The sequence below is a fragment of the Aethalodelphis obliquidens genome, unplaced genomic scaffold, assembly GCF_003676395.1.
Source record: "Aethalodelphis obliquidens isolate GAN/ISIS:26980383/991018 unplaced genomic scaffold, ASM367639v1 scaffold17, whole genome shotgun sequence".
Classification (NCBI taxonomy): Eukaryota; Metazoa; Chordata; class Mammalia; order Artiodactyla; family Delphinidae; genus Aethalodelphis; species Aethalodelphis obliquidens.
Genome location: NW_020837961.1, coordinates 20699256 through 20718119, shown reverse-complemented (window position 1 = coordinate 20718119; position 18864 = coordinate 20699256). Strand labels below are relative to the sequence as shown.

General features: G+C 38.0%; 2 protein-coding genes across 6 annotated transcripts in view; one reads left to right on the top strand and one right to left on the bottom strand.

Moving 5' to 3' along the window:
* CLGN (calmegin) overlaps positions 1–3359 on the top strand; it is a 45552-nt gene extending 42193 nt beyond the window's left edge. For 3 of the 5 annotated variants that reach the window (XM_027117039.1, XM_027117037.1, XM_027117038.1), the window contains one exon: positions 1081–3356. In XM_027117039.1, coding sequence (XP_026972840.1) covers positions 1081–1161 — 81 coding nt within the window. In that variant the 3' untranslated portion in view covers positions 1162–3356. Of the gene's footprint in view, positions 1–1080 lie in introns of all 5 variants that reach the window. The other 2 variants (XM_027117041.1, XM_027117040.1) reach the window with 1 other exon arrangement.
* A 4515-nt stretch (positions 3360–7874) lies between these two features.
* SCOC (short coiled-coil protein) lies at positions 7875–17921 on the bottom strand. Its single transcript, XM_027117036.1, has 4 exons — positions 17741–17921; positions 11384–11455; positions 10930–11013; positions 7875–9485 (listed from the first exon to the last, which is right to left on the bottom strand). Exons 1-4 carry the CDS (start codon positions 17919–17921, stop codon positions 9343–9345), a joined length of 480 nt encoding a protein of 159 aa, XP_026972837.1. The 3' UTR covers positions 7875–9342.
* Positions 17922–18864: the final 943 nt, after the last annotated feature.

Below are 18864 nucleotides of genomic sequence, written 5' to 3'. Positions count from 1 at the left end.
TATGCCTGGACTGTTGCATGTGATGAGATAAACTTGCTATTTTGTTTATTTGAAGAAATCTCCCAGATAAACTTCTGTTGTTATTGTTTTAATTGTTTTCTAAAGCTTATTCGGTACATATACCTGGTTACTGGTCTTAGCTGCCTAGTGAGTTTTTTTTAAATGGGCTTTGGGGCTCATTATCTAGTATGAATATCTTTATTTAGAGGGAGCTGGGTGAAGATAATTTCTTTCAGAACAGAGTTTTAAGCAGTCCTTGTTTCCCACCGTCACTCTTTTAATAATAATATTTGGAATCATTCACTGAATGTGTATTCTAGTTATATTTTGCTTTGTAAAATATTTTGTGTACTTTTAAAAGTATCTAAATTCCATCTTTTCAGTCCTTTAATCTTCTTATATGTTTGTCAGTGAGCTAACATAAATCAAATTTTATATAATATAACCTTTAGAAATAATTATAACTATTTTGTATAATACCTGCATTATTTTATTGTTATACAAGTTTAATTTATATATAAATGATTATTCTGGAAGGATAGAATTAAAGGAGAGAAAAAGCACAAACCATAAGTTTAATGTTTCCCTTTCCTCTCTGTTAATTTTTCTCAAAGTGTTAGGTACCAGAAGTTCTGAAAAAGTCTCTGTAAAACCAGCTCAGCAATTCATTACTTACAGAAACATTGTGATGTATAGTTAATGCTTAATATCCCACAATGAAAATATCATGTAACCTTTAATTAACCATGACATTAGATTAAGTTGTAAATCATGAAGTAAAATCATGAATTGAGTTATTAGCATTATTCCTTGTCAGATGCATATTTGACAAACAGTTATTCTAAAAATGTAATCATGGCAAAAGATGAACAAATTGAAACATCAATTTACATACACGTTTTTGATCAGTTATTAAGTAAAGGACCATAAAAATAAAGATATATATATATATATATATAAATAAACATAAAGATGTTTTGTTAGAAACATGTATTTTAGAGAATAAGAAATACATTATTTACTATTCTCTACTAGTTGCCCACTGTATGAAAATAAACGTTTTCATATTTTTTTCCCTAGATGAGGGAAGCAGATGAGGGCACAGGATCTGGAGATGGGCCAGTAAAGTCAGTACGCAAAAGAAGAGTACGAAAGGAGTAACCTGTATTCAAGTATTTTTAATTCCTAAGAGAGAGAGTTGGCATTCTCAAGTGAACTAGACTCAATCTGCACATCCTGTTTCTACTATCTAGCAATGATATTCTTTCAGACATTTATTTTAATCTTATTTTTCAGAAAAAAAAAAAACTTTGAAGTTAACCTTGTCTTTGAATTTAGAATAAAAGAAAAGTGGCACATTACATGTCAAATTTTAAGAGATTAATAGCATTAGAAGTTACACAGTTTTAATAGTTTGGAGAAAGTTTTGGTTTCTACAGAGCAAAATAATATGCAGCAACTTCACTGCTATTGGAAGAATCAGTTATTGGAATTTCCCCTTAAACGGCTATACTACAGTATAACTGGTAGTTCCACAGTATACATAAGAGTGAGTTCTGTTGTACAGAGCTAAATGCAATAAAGTTTCTGTATGGTTGTTTGTTTCTATCAACAATTGAAAGTGTTGTATGTGACCCACATTTACCTCCTTTGTGTCAAATTATAGTTATGGTCCATTGTTCATGTAAATTATAGAGTCCTTTAAAGAGGTGCTTTGTTGACAGACAAATCAACAAAACTGAAATGTCTATGTGTCATTCGTAGAATCACTGGTCAATAGTGCAGCATACTTATATTTGAATACAGAGATAAGAGGTTTATCAAAACGAAATGGTGTACAGATTTTTTTGAAGCTGTTACAGTTGTTTTATGCCAGAATGGCTTACTCTGTTTACAAGATTGCTTATGCCTACATTGCTCTTGAAAATAACATTTAAATATTTTTTCTTCTTTAAATGATACCATCTTTAATAGGTAAATTATTATTGGGGAGTCTTTCTTTTATCTGATCATTAAGAGATTGTAATGGCTAATAGATATCAATCATCATGCTTTGTATTTTTATCTTTTTTCTGACAAAGTCAAATCTATCTTCTGACAAATTCAAATCTATTGTCTCATCTAGCTTCAAAGCTGCCTCTATGGTAGACTATTGCTCCTCTTTTTAAAACACAGTTGACCCTTTAACAACAGAGGTTTGAACTGCGTGGGTCCACTTATACACAGATTTTGTTTTCAATTAATTCTATAGAACTACATGGTATGTTGAATCCTCTGATGCAGAATCTGCAGATAAGGATGGTCAACTATGGGACTTGAGCATCTGTGGATTTTGGTATCTGCCACGCGTCCTGGAACCAATCCCCCATGGATACCAAGGAACGACTGTAGGTACCAAAAGTCACAGAAGTACATTATAGTAGAGCTGTATTATTCCATTTAACATATTTAAGAATTTTTCATGTTTGGGTGACAGACCCTTTGGAAGGTGATCTAAATCTTTGAGACCATGGAGCTACTTTAATACCAACTATCTAGAGAACGCTATACTAGTTGGGTAATATTTTGGATTCCTTCATGGACATATACATCCCATCCTTGGGTAAGCCCGCCTCCTGTACATCCCCCTCCCCAGTAGTACATTGAAAGCTTATATATAAGGAAAAGGAGCCTCTAGCTTCTCCTCTGACATAAAGGAAGCCAAACACAGCCAGTATAGCCACTATTCACTCCTTATTTCAGGGAGTGAACTGAAAATGAAAATAAGTGCTTTATTCCATTGCTGTGTTCTGAACTTTCCATAAATTGGTGGTGGACAATCTTAATATGTAGTTAACCATACTTTGTATTTATTTAATACTGACTAAACTTAACGCATCTTGCAAGGACTCCCTTTCTTGCTTTGTATTTGGAATGTCCAAGTGAACTAGATACACTGAATGATTCTAGATGAGATTGTTTCTGAAAGTAAATTACTACTTCATGAGATAAATCCTTTCTTAACTTTATGGAAAACTTCTTGCCGAAAAGTGTCTTATATATGATCATTTTTTTCTAAAGATTATTAAAGCTGTTTTTACTTTCTTGGTTGCAGATTAATTTTAACTTTCACATTTGGTTCAACTCCATGAGCTTGTAGTGGTAAAATCTGAGCAACCAGTTTTTGCCAGTTCACTGCTCCTTCCTGTGGATGTACCATGCCTGATAGTTTTAAATTTGTGTATTAGATCCATGCAGTAGACAAAGCATAGAGTCTTCTTTAATAACGAAATGGCTTTTTCCTTTTACCACCGTAATGTGACTTTATTGTTTAAAACGATTTAAGTTTTATCCTTTCCTCTAATAAAGGAGAAAAATAAATGTATTTTGCCCTTTATTTCAGTTGGCCTTTTTAGAGGCTTTTTAACTTGACCAGGCTAAAGTAACTTCCTTTTCCTTGAACATTTTTTTAAGGTAACCTTGCTTCCATTGGTCATTCCTCTAGGAAGATACATACTACTAGAACTAGGAGCCTTTTTAAAGTGTCAGTCTACATTTGCAAAACACAGAGGATAAACCTGCTTACGTGTTAAAATTAACCACTAGCTATGAATATAATGTACCTTGGAAATTTAGAATACTAATTTAGAAAACTAATAGTTTTCAGTGAAAACTATTTAGAATAGTTAAAACATAAATATATTACACTCTAGGTACCTATGAAGCTTTTTTGTTCTCTTTTCAATTGTGGTTCTGTTTTTAACTTCAGCAGGATTTAAAGATGAAATATCATATGGTTAATATTGGAATAACTACTTAAATCTCATGTAAAGGATTTATTTAAACATAATAGTAGCATTTTCTACATAAATTCTAATAATCTCTTTCCAAATTATAGCTCCCATTTCCATAGTATGACAGCTGTGAGGAGTTAAGGAAATAAAATTATCCCTAATCCGACAGGTCAGATGAAGCAGGTTGATGGGAGAGAAAATGTATTTTTGAATGCATTTGAAGTTTGTAGAGATCCAAATACGTGGAGAAGCAATGGTAATTTTAGAGAAAATGGGCAACAGGATAATTTTTTTAAATGATCTTTTAACACCTAACATAGTATCTTACCACATATTTTGTGTTTCTTAAATGAATAGAGTTTTACGTCTTTTGTAAAATTTTGGAGTAATTTCAAGTTTTAATTACTTAGACTAAACATTTGATAAGCCATCTATAGATAATAATAGAAAATTTAAAACAAGGCAAATACATTATACAATTGATTACAATGTATTACTTTAGCTTCTGTCATCACTCCTCAATACCCCTTCCATTATATGGTAAATTAGGTCCTAAAGCCAACATAAAGTCTGTGTTATAGTAAATATCTTCAAATACCATTAATCTCTATGATTTAAGTGAAATAGACTGTAGCTTGCTTTTAGGATGGAGTACCTAGAGGCAATTAAGTCATTCTTACAATTATTAACCTTTCATTTAGTCACATTCTCTGTTCTTTCACGATGTACAAGTGGTCTCACCAACTAAGTAATACCTGGTCTTTGCTGGCAATTTTGATTATATCAGCATTGAAGAAATATCTGATGACAACCACTAGAGGGTGTTAACTCAAGATAGGGAAAAACAAAATTATTGGGGAAAGTAAAGAAAGACTGCATTCTAAAGAATTAAGATCAGTTTTGCTTTGTTTCGGACCATAAAAGTAATGCTAGAATATATAATTCACCTTTCACTTCTCGTTTGGAGAAAGGACTTGATCAGGAATATAAATATGACATCATAAACTGGTTGGAACTGCATGCTTGGATGATTTTGGTTATCTCTCCACAAATTGTTTTATTGTTACACGTACAATTCCAAATTCCAAAAATCTCTGTAAATCTGAAGTTTTTCATGTTTGACATCAAAACTCATTTGGCAGCCAAACCTGACCTCCCTGACAGGCTATCTGTAGTCTTTACTTACGTAACTTAGTATTAAATTCATATATTTCGCTACAAAAATATTAATGTATTTGATTCCAAGTACTGCCCCAAGCTGTACTGGTGTATGAGTCATAATACTTTATGAAATGAAAAATTCCAAATTCTGAAATATCTGGTCCCAAGAGTTCCAGATAAGGGATTGTGAGCTGTATTAACTTGCTATAAGTAAAGTCCAAAGTGAATATAAAGAGGACAAATTTTGGATGGAATACTAGTGTTAGTATTGAGGGAAGTTCTACTGGGAGACCCTGAGGAAAAGCAGGGTCATCATTCCATCCTGCCAGTCATCATTCCACCAGCATTTAGAGCTAGGAAGTATCACTATTAAAAATGTCTTCTGACACTGGTTAAAACAATAAGGAAGACTTTGTTTAGGACTACCGCAATAGGGCCAAGACTATCACCATAGGGGAGAGAGAATGGGCTTAACTCCAGATACAGTGAAGACAGCTGGGGATTTATAGTCGTTGAGCAGAGTGGGTCGGGGGAGGGTTGGTGGATGGAAAATTCCTAAGAGGAGACATCGAGGGTAGAAGGGTGCTTGCCATGCCGATTTAACAGGATTCTTGCTGAAGGCAGGCAGGGTGATCAGATTCACTTAGCAGGATTTTTACTAAAACTGGACTAGGCAGGCTGAAGACAGGGCCTAAGATGAGGCCTAAACAAAGAGGGCTCAGAAGAACCTGGTTAAAGTTTGGTCAAGGAGAGAGTCTTGATCAGAAGCTAGGCACAGTCCCTGTGCACATTGTTTACCACCTGTATTTCTTTTTTTTTTTTTTACCACCTGTATTTCTAATATAGAAATGACATCCTGAAGATATTGCCATAATGAAAACAGAATATATAGCACTGGTTTACCATTCATATGACGAGCAGGTGGGGCATGTATTTCAGGTAACATTTTGTCACTTGAGTTAACAGCTGTAGGACAGCAGTTGGATAAGCCAAAATGTGAAATGAATTGGCTGTTCCTTGATGCTTTTAGCAAGGTATCGCAGGAAGGAACTTAGCAGTGTCCAAGCAGAGATGGAAGGGAATAGAGAAGGATCACACATATTAGGTACCTCACAAGATTAGAAAAACTAATTGCTTCTGTACCCTGAATAGCAGAAAAGGTTCAAAATGGTTTTATTTTTGAGGTGTGGGAGGTAGAAGGGGAAGGCCAGTTAAGACTTCTCTTCCAAGTGTTAAGGCAATCAAAGGGACCCAGCCCTGCAGTGACACCTGGGTGTTGCAGTCCCAGTGCAGTCTTATTTTCAGTTGGTTTCAAAGTAGCCTCCATTAAAGAGAGGCAGGGTCCTGTGAGGAAGGAAAGCAAGCAAACTTTTGAGAATTTGGTCTAGAAAAGAGCTTGATTGTGATTCCTAGCCTATGGAACTGAAGCATATCGACAACAAGGTTGTTTTTGAGGGAATCGTACAGCCCAAGAAATGTGAGCTTGGCCTACAAACGATGGGCAGCAGACTCACACCAGCGCGAATTGGACTGCTTTCACAACTCCCGTGAGGGGAATGGACAAGGAATAACTTTCCAGTTGGGGGAAGCCATGGAGAGCAATGGGTAAGGGAAGTCCCTTGCCAGAGATTACAGTCAGGGTCTAATCAAGGAACTTCGTCCACTATCAGAGACAGGATCTTCACAGGGTCTCTCAGAAGTATTCCACAACTGCTTTGATGTGTTTCCCTTTATTCCGTTGTCCAAATTTCGAGTTTTTATTTAGGTATCCTATCCCCACTACACCATTATAAATGGGCAGAGCAAATAATCTGTCATCAGTTTAGAGGCGGTCAGACTATTAGGAGTCACATCTACAACTGACAGACCTTGACAGAGATCCTAGATTTTGAGCCGAGTCAGTAACTGGATGAGGAGAGGTTGAGTACATTGTGTGTATGGGAAGAAGGCTGGGCACAGATACTTAATAGCGAGAGAAGAGGGCTGTGGCTGAAGCTGCTGCCACTCATCCTCTGGCGGCTTCCATAATAAAGTCGTAGCTGGAATATGGCTTCCAGCCAGCAACTACATTTCTCAGCCACTCTGGCATCTAAATCCCCATGCCCTTGGGAATGTGAGAAGACATGAGCCATTTCCAGGCAGGCCCAACCCAAAAACCGTGCATGTGTACCCCATGCATTTTTCTGCAAATCAGAATGGTGATAACTAGTGTGACTTGGAAGCCACGGTTGAAAATGGCAGAGAAATCCTCAGCTCACAAAGCCTGTTTGTTAGTTTACAATGCTCACCTCAGAACCATTAGTTGGAAGAGAAACTTGTTTTTTTTACCACTGCATCTCGTTACAAGAGCTTAGCCTAACCTAAAAAATACAACCACCTTTCCCCTGGCAATCTTGGATCCTTTTCTTTGAATTCTTTGCTTTTATTTTTTAAATTAAGGTATAATATCCTATATTTGTTTTAATAAGAATAGTATCCCCAGACTTCCCTGGTGGCGCACTGGTTGAGAATCCACCTGCCAATGCAGGGGACATGGGTTCGAGCCCTGGTCCTGGAAGATCCCACATGCCGCGGAGAAACTAAGCCCATGTGCCACAGCTACAGAGCCTGCGCTCTAGAGCCTGCGAGCCACCACTACTGAAGCCTGCGTGCCTAGAGCCCGTGCTCCGCGACAAGAGAAGCCACCGCAATAAGCCCGCGCACCGCCATGAAGAGTAGCCCCCACTCGCCGCTACTAGAGAAGGCCCACATGCAGCAACGAAGACCCAATGCAGCCAAAAATAATACAAATTAGTTAAAAAAAATAGTATTCCCTTAAACATCCAGTAACTGGTACTTAAATAAGATATGCTACTTATCCTGTGGCTTTGAACAACCCCGATACACCACTGCACCGCTGTATATATCCCAGTTACTTACGCAACAATATCAAAACACATGCAATTTTTGAAACAGCTTTTTATTAAACAGCAAAGCATAATGGCAACACAGTTTTAAATGTTTAAAAATTAGGTCACAAAGGGATGCAAAATGTTTGCAGTATGACTATTATATATTCATACAGCTAAAGTCATCAAATCTTAACACCAATACAAACATTAAGATTATTCCATGATTAGCCGAAATTTAATAACCATAAACTATATTAGTGGATCTCTTTTCCTATTTAATATTTTAACATTACTTCTGATACTGATTTCTTTACCAAATGGAATGTACAAACTAAATTTTAAAAAAGTGTTAAATGACTAAAACTCTGCAAACCAGTAGTTGGGTTTACAGAAAATTCTGGGAGAAGTAGTGAGATAAAATACTGAGAAAGCATCAATTAGTATACATGTAAAACTCTCCCATTTTATTCATGATTCTGATACTAATACAGTTTTTAAGGGACTTTGCAAAGTTGATCATCTGGGTACTGCAAATAAACCTGAGACCAAATTTTATTCTCTTCTAGGTATGGTTTATATAAGGTTAGCCAAACTTAATCCATTTTCTTATATATTCCCCCCCCGGCCCAAATCTAATCTGTGCCAGAGATAACACAAATCTGGAGTAAAACTGTTTGGAGTTGGTTACAAGTACTTACCAAGTATTGAATACTTCTCCTACCCTATTTCTGTTTTTCCTCAAAATTTTCTATTTCAAACACACACACAACCAGAGCTCATCTTTTCAGGTATCAAGTGGATTATTTTGTGCAAAGGAAGTTTTTAACAACATATCTTCCCAATACGATAATTCAGTTTCAAAGAAAAATCTTCATCTTTATAGCCCCCGTTTTCAATTGATTAAACAGAAACCAACTATCCTATCTTATTACTAAATATAACAAATAAGCCCTAAACTGAGAAAATATCTTATTTTGGTTAAGTTTCAACAGAGTTCGGGCTACTCTCTTAGATGATTAACTACTGAAATTACTTTTTACAAATGTGAAACCAATTTTTTCCTTAGGGGAAGGAAAATGGGAAGAAAGCAAATGGAGAAGAGGCACACGATGGTGGACAGGGTATATAAAGCTGTGCATTCAGTACGTGATTTTGGTCACTTTGTCACAACACGGTGGTTATTTTCTTGTATCTCTAACTATGCCTATGATAAAAGACAATGCTAAACCTATAAATCAAAGCAAATTTGATATAACATTCATTTTCAAGTTTCATAAATATATGCATTTCTAATTATAAAGTCTCTACAATACCTTTGCACATTTTCATAGACTAACATAATACACAAACTCATGAAAGTCTTCTGTTATGCTCTTAATTTTGCTTAGGTCTGACATTATCTTCATAAATACTCAGTGAAGCCACAAACAAAAGTACTATAACTTTTGGAATCTATCCAAGTTTTAAAGAAAAAAAGATCAGCAGCAATTCCGTAAGACATAAGGGATATCAATCCCTTATTTTCTTTTGCTTTTTGTGTCAGTTGTTTGAAAAACACTAGAAGCTGACATGAGGTTTTCTATATATTGTCCAAGAACTTGGTTTTCCGATTTTAGCTTCAGATTTTCTTCCTTAACTGCATCTACTCTTGCAGAGAGATCTATATGAAAAATAAAAAAGCACATTGTCAATAAAATGATGGCAATGACTCCGTGTTATGAAATGGTTATTAAGATTCATTCTTAAAAGAAATACAATCCTTAAATTTTCTGTTTTTAAACTCAGACTACTTTAGAAGTTAAGGTAAAGAAAGTAAACTGAGTGCAAATCAATAGCCAAAATCCCTAAAAAGAGATATCACATTAGGCTAAATGTTATTCTTTGTTATTCTTTAACAGCATTTTTGTTAAGTAGTTAACTCTTAAAATGGTTATTTAAAAAAACACTGTTTTTAAAATGTGAATTTTGGTTCATATCATCATAAAACCATAATGTCTTTACTAGTAATATTTAAGACAGTGTAGTAGGTGAACATAACTGAATTCACATACTGGATATAGGCAGTCAGTTTCCAAGCAATTGATTGTTTTGTATTTTTACATTAGCAAGAAATTCAAAAGAGCAGGTCTTGATGATTAAAAAAAGAAGATACCACACCTCAGTCATTCAGCAACTAAGTTACTGAGGTGCCTTCTAAGAGACAGGCACTGTTCTAGAGGCAACAGTAACAAAAAAGGTCCCTTGCCCTTTACCAGCTGACATTCTAATGGGGCTTAGGGTGGGTGGGGGTCAGGAGAAAAAGCAAGAAGGGTAAGGGTCACAGGAAGCCAAGGGCGGTTGTCCTGTGATACAGTATAGTCAGGGATAGCTATTTTGATTAAGGAAATTTCGCTAGAGACCTAAAGGAAGTAAGGGAACGAGCCACACAGATATGCAAATGACTAAGGGAAAAGATTCAAGCACAGAGGAACAGCAACTGCTAAGACCCTGAGGAGAAGCTTGCTGAAAGAACAGCAAGGAGGTTGAAGTGTCCTAGTCAGGGAATGTGACAGGACTGAAAGGTAAAAGGGAAGTGAGAGACTTACAGAGAGGAACCTGGCTTCCATTAACTGTGAGATGGGAAGCCACTGGAATGACATGATCTGCTCAACCTGTTTTCAGAAAAAACCACCACCACCTCTTAATTTCGTTGAAAACCAAAAGATGTTTCACTGGTGGAATTAATTTTATGCAAGACATTTAGAAAATGGAAAAACTCAGATCAGTTCCCTTATAATCCCTGAGGCTAATACACTGATTTTACACTCAAATAAGCTTTATTAAAGTGGACTTAGTAACACAACGCAGGGACTTAAACGGGGCTCATTATGTTAGACCTTAAAGAGGGAAGCATAAGAACACTATTTGACCTCCTTATTGAAACGTATCTGTTCTTTGAAATTACCAGCCAAAGCTACAGGCAGGAGAGGAAAAAAAACAAAGTAGACTTTGAAATTTATACTTTTAAAAACTGCACAGTAACAAACAAAATTTAGCAATTTGCTTACAATTACAATTTCAATTACCTGGATGTTAGTCAAGAAAAATACAGAAGGCAAGCTAACCTTCAAGGGTGTGTTGGAGTTCCAACACTTGATTAATAAGTCGTGTTTTCTCCTCCAGTTCCACCTGATTTTCAGCATCAACTGCTGTAATGAAAAGGTTCAGATTTACTATTAATATTAGCTACCATTTGTGTAGTATAGCACTTAAAAGATCTGCAAAATGGTTTATATTCATTCTTACTTGACTTATACAAGAGCCCTGTAAAATAAAAGGTTATATTCCACATGGCAGATGAGGACACCAAGGTGAAGGTAAAATGTTTTGCCAACATCTCATAGTTAAAGAATGGAAGTTACCTTAAATCTTTTCTAGAACTAGATGGGATTATAAATAAGTACACTGGCCAAGATCAAAGCCTTCTAAGTATTGATTCTCTGATCTTTCTGTTGCTTAATAAAGCAATGTATGCGCCACAAAACCAGGAACATACAAAAAGGAAAACGAAGAACATACCATCCATGTCAGCATTCATCATCTTCGGTAACAAACTTTTGGGCCTTGGATACAAAATTCTTGATGAATGGTCTGCAATGAGAAAAAGTTAGAAACACAGACACATAGAGTAATGAAATATAAGCTTGTTTTTCAAAAGAAAATTAAGTGACCCAGTAGGACCCTTTTCACATGCTTTACTAAGAATAAATACCCAGTGGGGAAATAAGCAAAGAATATTTACAGTTTACAAAGAGAAGTATTAAGTAAATAAGAGAAAATGTTGAGTTTCTTGGTACTCAAAGAAATGCATAATAAAATACCACTGTATATTTCGTAAAATATTTTTCTAAAACAAGATAATGATCAATGCTAGCGAAGTTATGGAAAAACTAACACAAAATATTGGACACAAATTTTAAACGTAATATTTTTGGAAAGCAGTACAGTAATAAACAAGATTCATAAAAACATTTAAATATTTTTTACAAAGTAATTTTACTCTTGGAAATTTAGCCTAAGAAAAATTAAGAAGGAAAAAAATTACATCTATAAAAATCTACTTCAACCTTATTTATAACCCAGTAAACTGGAAACAACATAAACTGTCCATTCAGAGCCTGGTTGATTATAGTTGCCATTTCTAATGGAGCAGCTACTAAAAATAATTATGACTATAATAACATGAAAGAATGTTTATGCCATTGTATATTCACTGATGTAAATTATGTGAAAAATCTTTAGTATGGATAAAGAACACAGCAAATTGAAAAAGCTCTTACATTAAGGATAATGGCAGCAAGGAAGACAAATCTCTCTAAAAATATTCTTCATTATTAAAACACTGTTTCATATATACCAATTAACACTTTTTAAACATAAAATTCAAAAGAAAAATACTCGTTATCTGAAACACTAATATGGGTTAAATGAAAAATATGTACCTGTCACCTCCTGGTTATAGTTAAAATAGATTAATTAGGATGTAAATGAGTAAATAAATATTAACATTTTCTTGTGTCCATAAAAGGCTCCAAAATATTAGAGCACTAAATCCTTGTGAAACATGTTCTGCTCTATTGCTAACATTCATTTCACATGCAATGTGCTCAAAATTTATTAAATAATGTACCAGATTATTACTGAAAACAGATTTGTTAACCAATCTAATTTACTCAGTGAAGCAACTTAGATCTTAGTCAATGTTGTTACTCTTTCTTCAAGTATTTACTGAGCACCTACTACACCCAAGGCATTGTTATGCCTCCATATGCTGAACAGTAGAACCCAAACCTACTGAACAAGGATGTCTACATACCAGAACTAGAATCACAATCAAAACAGTGATCAGTGTATTGTATATTCCCTCATGACACTTCAGATGCTGGCATGAACATGGCAATAGAATGCTCAGTGTACACATGTATAAACTGCCTCTCAAGTAAGAGATCACTCAGTCTAAAAAAGAAAGATATTAAACCTCCTTTACACATAGTTTTATTAAAGAAGTAACACTAAAAATAATGCTTAATACATCTACCCCAAGTCTTCCCACTTACACAGCATTAGCGCTACTCTCCCTGTTTTTTTTTTTTTTTTTTTTTTTGCGGTACGCGGGCCTCTCACTGTCGTGGTCTCTCCCGTTGCGGAGCACAGGCTCCGGACGCGCAGGCTCAGCGGCCATGGCTCATGGGCCCAGCCACTCCGCGGTATGTGGGATCCTCCCGGATCAGGGCGCGAACCCATGTCCCCTGCATCGGCAGGCGGACTCTCAACCACTGCGCCACCAGGGAAGCCCCTCCCTCACTGGTTTTAATTATCAGGTTCTTTGTACTTCAGAAAAAGTTTTAGATAGGTAGATATAGTTGCATACACACACACACACACACACACACACACACACACACACACACAGATGACCCTTGAACAAGGGTTAGAACTATCCGGGTCCACTTACACTCAAATTTTTTTCAATAAATACTACTACAGAACTACACGACCTACAGTTGGTTCAATCTGCAGATGCGGAATTGCGTATATGGCAGGCTGGCTGTAAAGTTATATGTGAATTTTCAATCGTGCAGAGGGTCGGCACCCCTAACCATCGTTGTTCAAGGGTCAACTGTATAAATATGTGTGTATATGTGTATATATATGTCTATACACACACACACACACATAAATCCAAACAGATTATGAAATTTTTTTCAAAAATTCTTTAAGTCATTAAATGCTTTGGATAATAGTATTCGAAGACCACACTTCAAAAATTATTCTTCTCCATTCAATCAATGTGTCTTTATAATTGAAGAGGAAGAGTGCTAGCAGTGAAAACTTTATTTGGCCCCTCCCCGAGAGAAGATCACTTTCATACCACTTCAACTATTGATACTTGTCTGGGAGGGATGACAGAGGTAACAGCCAAAAGCAAAAGTAAGTGATCTTGGGAATACTCAGCAACAGCAGACTTCAACTTGGCTATCTTCCCTGCTACATGAGAGAAGTATTCCCCATTTTTTAAAAGTTTGCTTTATGCCACTTCACTTGTATAAAAGACCTACATTAGTACCTGTTTTGCTAAACAAAAGAAATCTGATGAGGATTTTCACTTTCGTGAAAAAAGGCAAAAAACAAAAATAGCATTCAGCGTTTGTTTTGCAGCAAGGTGTTATAAGAGGCAGCACTCACTCTGAGCAGTGACACCAAGCTCCTTCCCTGAGAACTACACTCAGCATCTCAGCCTCAAGCCACCACAGCTTTGACCTGTGTCTGTGAGCATCCGTGTTTTATTTATTTTGTGCATCTGTTAGCAAGATGTGTCCTAAGATAATTGCTTCATCACTTTACGCCATTTCAGCTTACAAAAGGTAGGAATGCTCTACTTTCAGATAGTAGGGGGAAACCTGTATATTAAATCCTCCAGATTTCTAATATCCAGTCTTTTTAAGAATACACCTGAAACAGAATTCTCATGACAGCCGAGAAGAGTGATATGATACACCAGTCAAAGCAACAGATAATCACAAAATCAATGCACTCAACTTTGAAATCAGATCTAGTATAGGGATGGGTTATACTTCTTTTGCCCGTATTTTAGTCTAATACTAAAATTAAACCCAGAAGTCTTCCATAAATGCAAAGTGTTCCAGGCTGACCAATGTAGTAGGTAAGGAAAAAGAAGCCAGTTTCTGAAATTTTGGCCACATATAACCCAAACAATAGAAAATTACTCTTAGAAAAACACATCCAGATTGGGGTGGAAGCAAGAGCACAAAAGCAGGGCGCAAGGACAGTGCTATAGGATATACCACATAACCCAAGACAGCACTACTCACATCATAGCCCATGTAAGATTGCCCTGAGGGCTGAACAGTGCAAAACCTGCCCAAATGTATATGGCAGCCGTGTGCAACACCAGAGTATCACCGGCTGCCTCTGCATGACAACAACAAAAAAACACAAGTAGCAATTTTTTCTTATTGTGATGTGATCAAATAGACCAGTCTCAAAACGCTACTCCTGTATATATTCTAAGTCTGTCAGGACATCCAGAGTTATAAACAGATTTATTTTATATATGGGATCAAAAGGTTTGTTGAGCTCTTTAAGTCAAAGTATTTTAGCCATAGATTTTACTTCCTTCAAAATAGGGTCAATCCTCAAACTTTGCAATGCCTACATTAGCACAGTACTACATCATAATATGCACTTGACACAAGATTGAATTTTTCAACTATAAAATTCTTCTTCTCAATCTATAGTTGCTATCATATCAATCCAATGCTGTGTCAGATGTGCTCTTAGGAGTTCATTTTCAACTCCTTCTGCTCCTACACATAAATCCAAACCTGACATTAAAAGAGAGAGAACCCAGGGGCTTCCCTGGTGGCGCAGTGGTTGAGAGTCCGCCTGCCGATGCAGGGGACACGGGTTCGTGACCCGGTCCGGGAAGATCCCACGTGCCTCGGAGCAGCTGGGCCCGTGAGCCATGGCCGCTGAGCCTGCGCGTCCGGAGCCTGTGCTCCGCAACGGGAGAGGCCACAACACTGAGAGGCCCGCGTACTGCAAAAAAAAAAAAAAAGAGAGAGAGAGAGAACCCAGACAAAAGTATCTCAAGTGTGGGAACACCGAAATAAATGTGGGGTGCTAAAGCTGATCTGTTTATCCAAAATCTGCCTTAGCTTATCCAAAATCTGCCTTAGCTCTCTGCAATGGATATGACTGTCTGGGATTCCTCAACTCTGACCTAAGCCGAGGTCAGATCTCATAAAACTTTTCTCAAAAATCACAGTAAATTTTAGTGCCTATCTTCATCTAGCCTTGGTCAGTGGAAGAGAATCTAGAGTTATTCTGATAACTTAAGTCCAGGGAGCAAAAGTATGGAAAGAACAAGGATACAGAAATGTGGCAAGCATTAGTATCGACCCATTTTCCATGCCCTCACAGTCAACTGTGACCAAAGGCTATCATCTTACCAAGTACACCTCTACCTTCTTTTCTAGTATGCCCAACAGTACCATGACATGCTCTTCATAAAAGGCAGTTTAGCACAGTGATTAAGAACACGGATTTAGGTTACCTGGATTCAAATGCTAGCTCTCCTATTTATAAGCTCTGGAACCTCAGGTAAGATTAACATCTCAGCCTCAGTTTCCTCATCTGTAAAATGAGGTTAATAACAGTATGTACCTCATAGTTTTGTTGTGAGAACATTATGAGTTGATATATATAATGTGATTGCAACAATACACAGTAGTTATTCAATAATGTTAGCTATTATCTTTTCTACCTTTTAGCTGTACTTCAGGCCACAAGAAGAATTTTAAAAAACTACCTGGTCCACTTACCTCATTTTTACAACTAAGCCAAGGCCAAGATGATAATGGCCTACCTAAGACCACAATAATACTTACATAGACAGAGCCAAGACTACATACAGTCAATGTCCCAGTCTAGTTTTTTCCACCACTCCACCACAGTATGCTCACGACGGAGACCTGAGATTTTGAGACTTTTCTGATATCCACCCAACCTAAACCTCTCAACTTTTCTGCATCTAAAACTGATTTTCATCATCTGTCATCTACTTACTAACGGAACTTACCAACGGAACTGTCATCTACTTACTTACTACTTACTTACATCTACTTACTAAAGGAACTAGCAAGACTACTAAACGTCACTGTACATTAATATACTAAATTCTTTACATATATTAGCTCATCAAATCAACAGGACATGGCACTTTACAAACGTGGACCCTGTATCTCAGAAAGGCTACATATCTTGCCTCAGAGTTCACAACCGAAGTCTGTACCGAGAATCTGAACTCAGATCTAACTATAAAGTCCCTGCTTTTTCCATTATGCAATGGAAGACACTTTAATATGACCCTAATCTAAATTTGCAAAACATTTTGCAACGCTTGATGTCAAATTTCTTTGCTATTTCTACTATCTAAAAAACTGAAGGTAAATTTCATTCACTGCAAGCTGCAACGACTTTCAACATGGCTTGTTCAAGTCCCTTCAAATTCTGACTTGTTCTGGTTAAGTCCAATTTTAAATTCCACAAAATTAAGGGACTGTTTGGCCAAATATTTGACCAGAAATGAGATCCCCAGAGTGGCTAGCTATATTGAGTTTAATCAGTGAATGAGTACAGGCACGGAATATATAGACAGAGCTTTGGATTCTCAGGTACAGTGTTGGGAACAGAGCACACCATCTGTCCTTAATATTATTACGTCATAGTACTGGAATCGATACACAACGAAAATCCTGTCTTTCAGGAATGTCTGTTTCTCCTTTCCAACAATCCTAAGTCCCCAAACTTGCCCAGCAGGACCCCTGAAAGATGCCCATTGAGAAACTAACCTGGGAGCTACTTTCAGAGCCTGAAAAGATGTCGCCAGCCCTGGTTTCACCGCTCACTCGGCTCCCTCCCCGCCCCCGCGTCCTCTCCCCCGCCCCCGTCTCCGAGTTCTCCGCCGAGAAGCCGCGGGCTAGTCCAGGCGTGCCAGGTCCCAACCCACCCGAACGCCCCTCCCGCAGTCCCACTTCAGGGCGGACAGAGGCCTTAGCCTCAGGATCCGCGGGGAGAAGGCGGCAGGAAGTCTGCGCCACGGACCGCGGCGGCCCTCCACAAAGCAACCTCTGCGCCCAACAACGAGAGGATGAGAAAAGAGGCTGCGCAGGGGTTCTGCGGGGAGCCAGGCCTCGGCCGCCCACCTAACGCCCAGGCCTTAGGACGCTCTTCCCGGGTCGCCGTACGCCGAGCCGCGTACATCCCGCCCCTCCCTCCAGGCTCTCGTCAGTACCGAGGCCGCAACTCCAGTCGCTCGGGGCCAGGCCCTCCGCGACCCACGACGGCCCTCACCTGCCGTTTGAGGCGCCGGCAGGAGGAAGGACCAGGAGGATACCTCAGGCCTGGACACTCGGACCAACTGCCACCGGCAACCCCGCCCTCTCCGCCCACAGAGCGTGCGCCGAGGCTGGAGTCCCGCCCCGGCCCGGCCCGTCGCCAGCCAATCCGCACTCAAGAAGGGACGCCTGCGCATTAGCTACACGACGCCCCAATCGTCCTACCTCAAACCCTCGGGATCCACCTTTTGCCATAACAAAAGGGCACTGGAATCCAATCAGGGTTGAGGTCGTTGTGGGCGGGTCCGGGAAGAGCAACAGCCAATGACAGTACAGAAGCTAAGCTGAGCGTGCGAAAGCCTGTCCGAGCGAGGCAGTTCCTCAGTCTCAGCCGGTCCGTGAAAATGGGGTCAAGAAATGCAGTGTGGAAAATTGTGGAAAATTCTGACAGCTGTCAGGAAGGAGGTTGGTAAAACCTGGAGGTTGGTAAAACCTAACACTGGGCGAGAGAGAAATCATTCAAATTCAAGAAAAGGACGTGTGTGGACATAACAGAGAAAGTACCCTGGTTCTTCAGTTCTAAAAGCAGACTTTTCCATATTTTTAATTTCCCAAATCGGAAATCTCTTAAGTGTACGTCTAACGGACTGTTCCTCTCCTCATCTTCCCCAAACTATCTTAAAATCCATAATGCGCCGGACCATTTAATAATATTTTAGAATTGAGAAAATACCTTAATACTACTTTAGTGTATAGCACTTTTGTTCACTTTATCCCATTTGATCCTCACAGCAACCCACAGAAAGAAGCTTAAGAGTAAATAAATTTCCTGCGCAAGGTCATAGACGTAGTGTGAAATGCTGTGTGCCAGGCTTTGGGATGTAATGTAATCAGGCTGGGTACCATTCACAGGTACCTAGCACTTGACACAAAGCAGCATGCTGGCTTTGAATATTTGTTATTGTTTCGGCTTTGGCACATCCTCCTGAGTTGTAGAAATGAGTCATACGTCCACCTGTCTCTTGACTTTCTACTTCTAGCACAGTTTGCCAACATAGAGCCTTACTTTTTTTAAGGGATAGATAAGAATTTTTTCCGTTCAGTGTTTGAGATCTATACATTTGACTAGAACTAAGATAC

Bases quoted from the DNA above. Each gene is read 5' to 3' on its own strand.
- SCOC (XM_027117036.1), bottom strand. From the start codon at position 17,921: ATGCGCAGGCGTCCCTTCTTGAGTGCGGATTGGCTGGCGACGGGCCGG. The intron at 11,456-17,740 runs GTGAGGGCCGTC...TTCTCATTGCAG, and splicing joins GCCGGCGCCTCAAACGGCAG to ACCATTCATCAAGAATTTTG. The intron at 9,486-10,929 runs GTTAGCTTGCCT...TTTTTCATATAG, and splicing joins ACTCCAACACACCCTTGAAG to ATCTCTCTGCAAGAGTAGAT.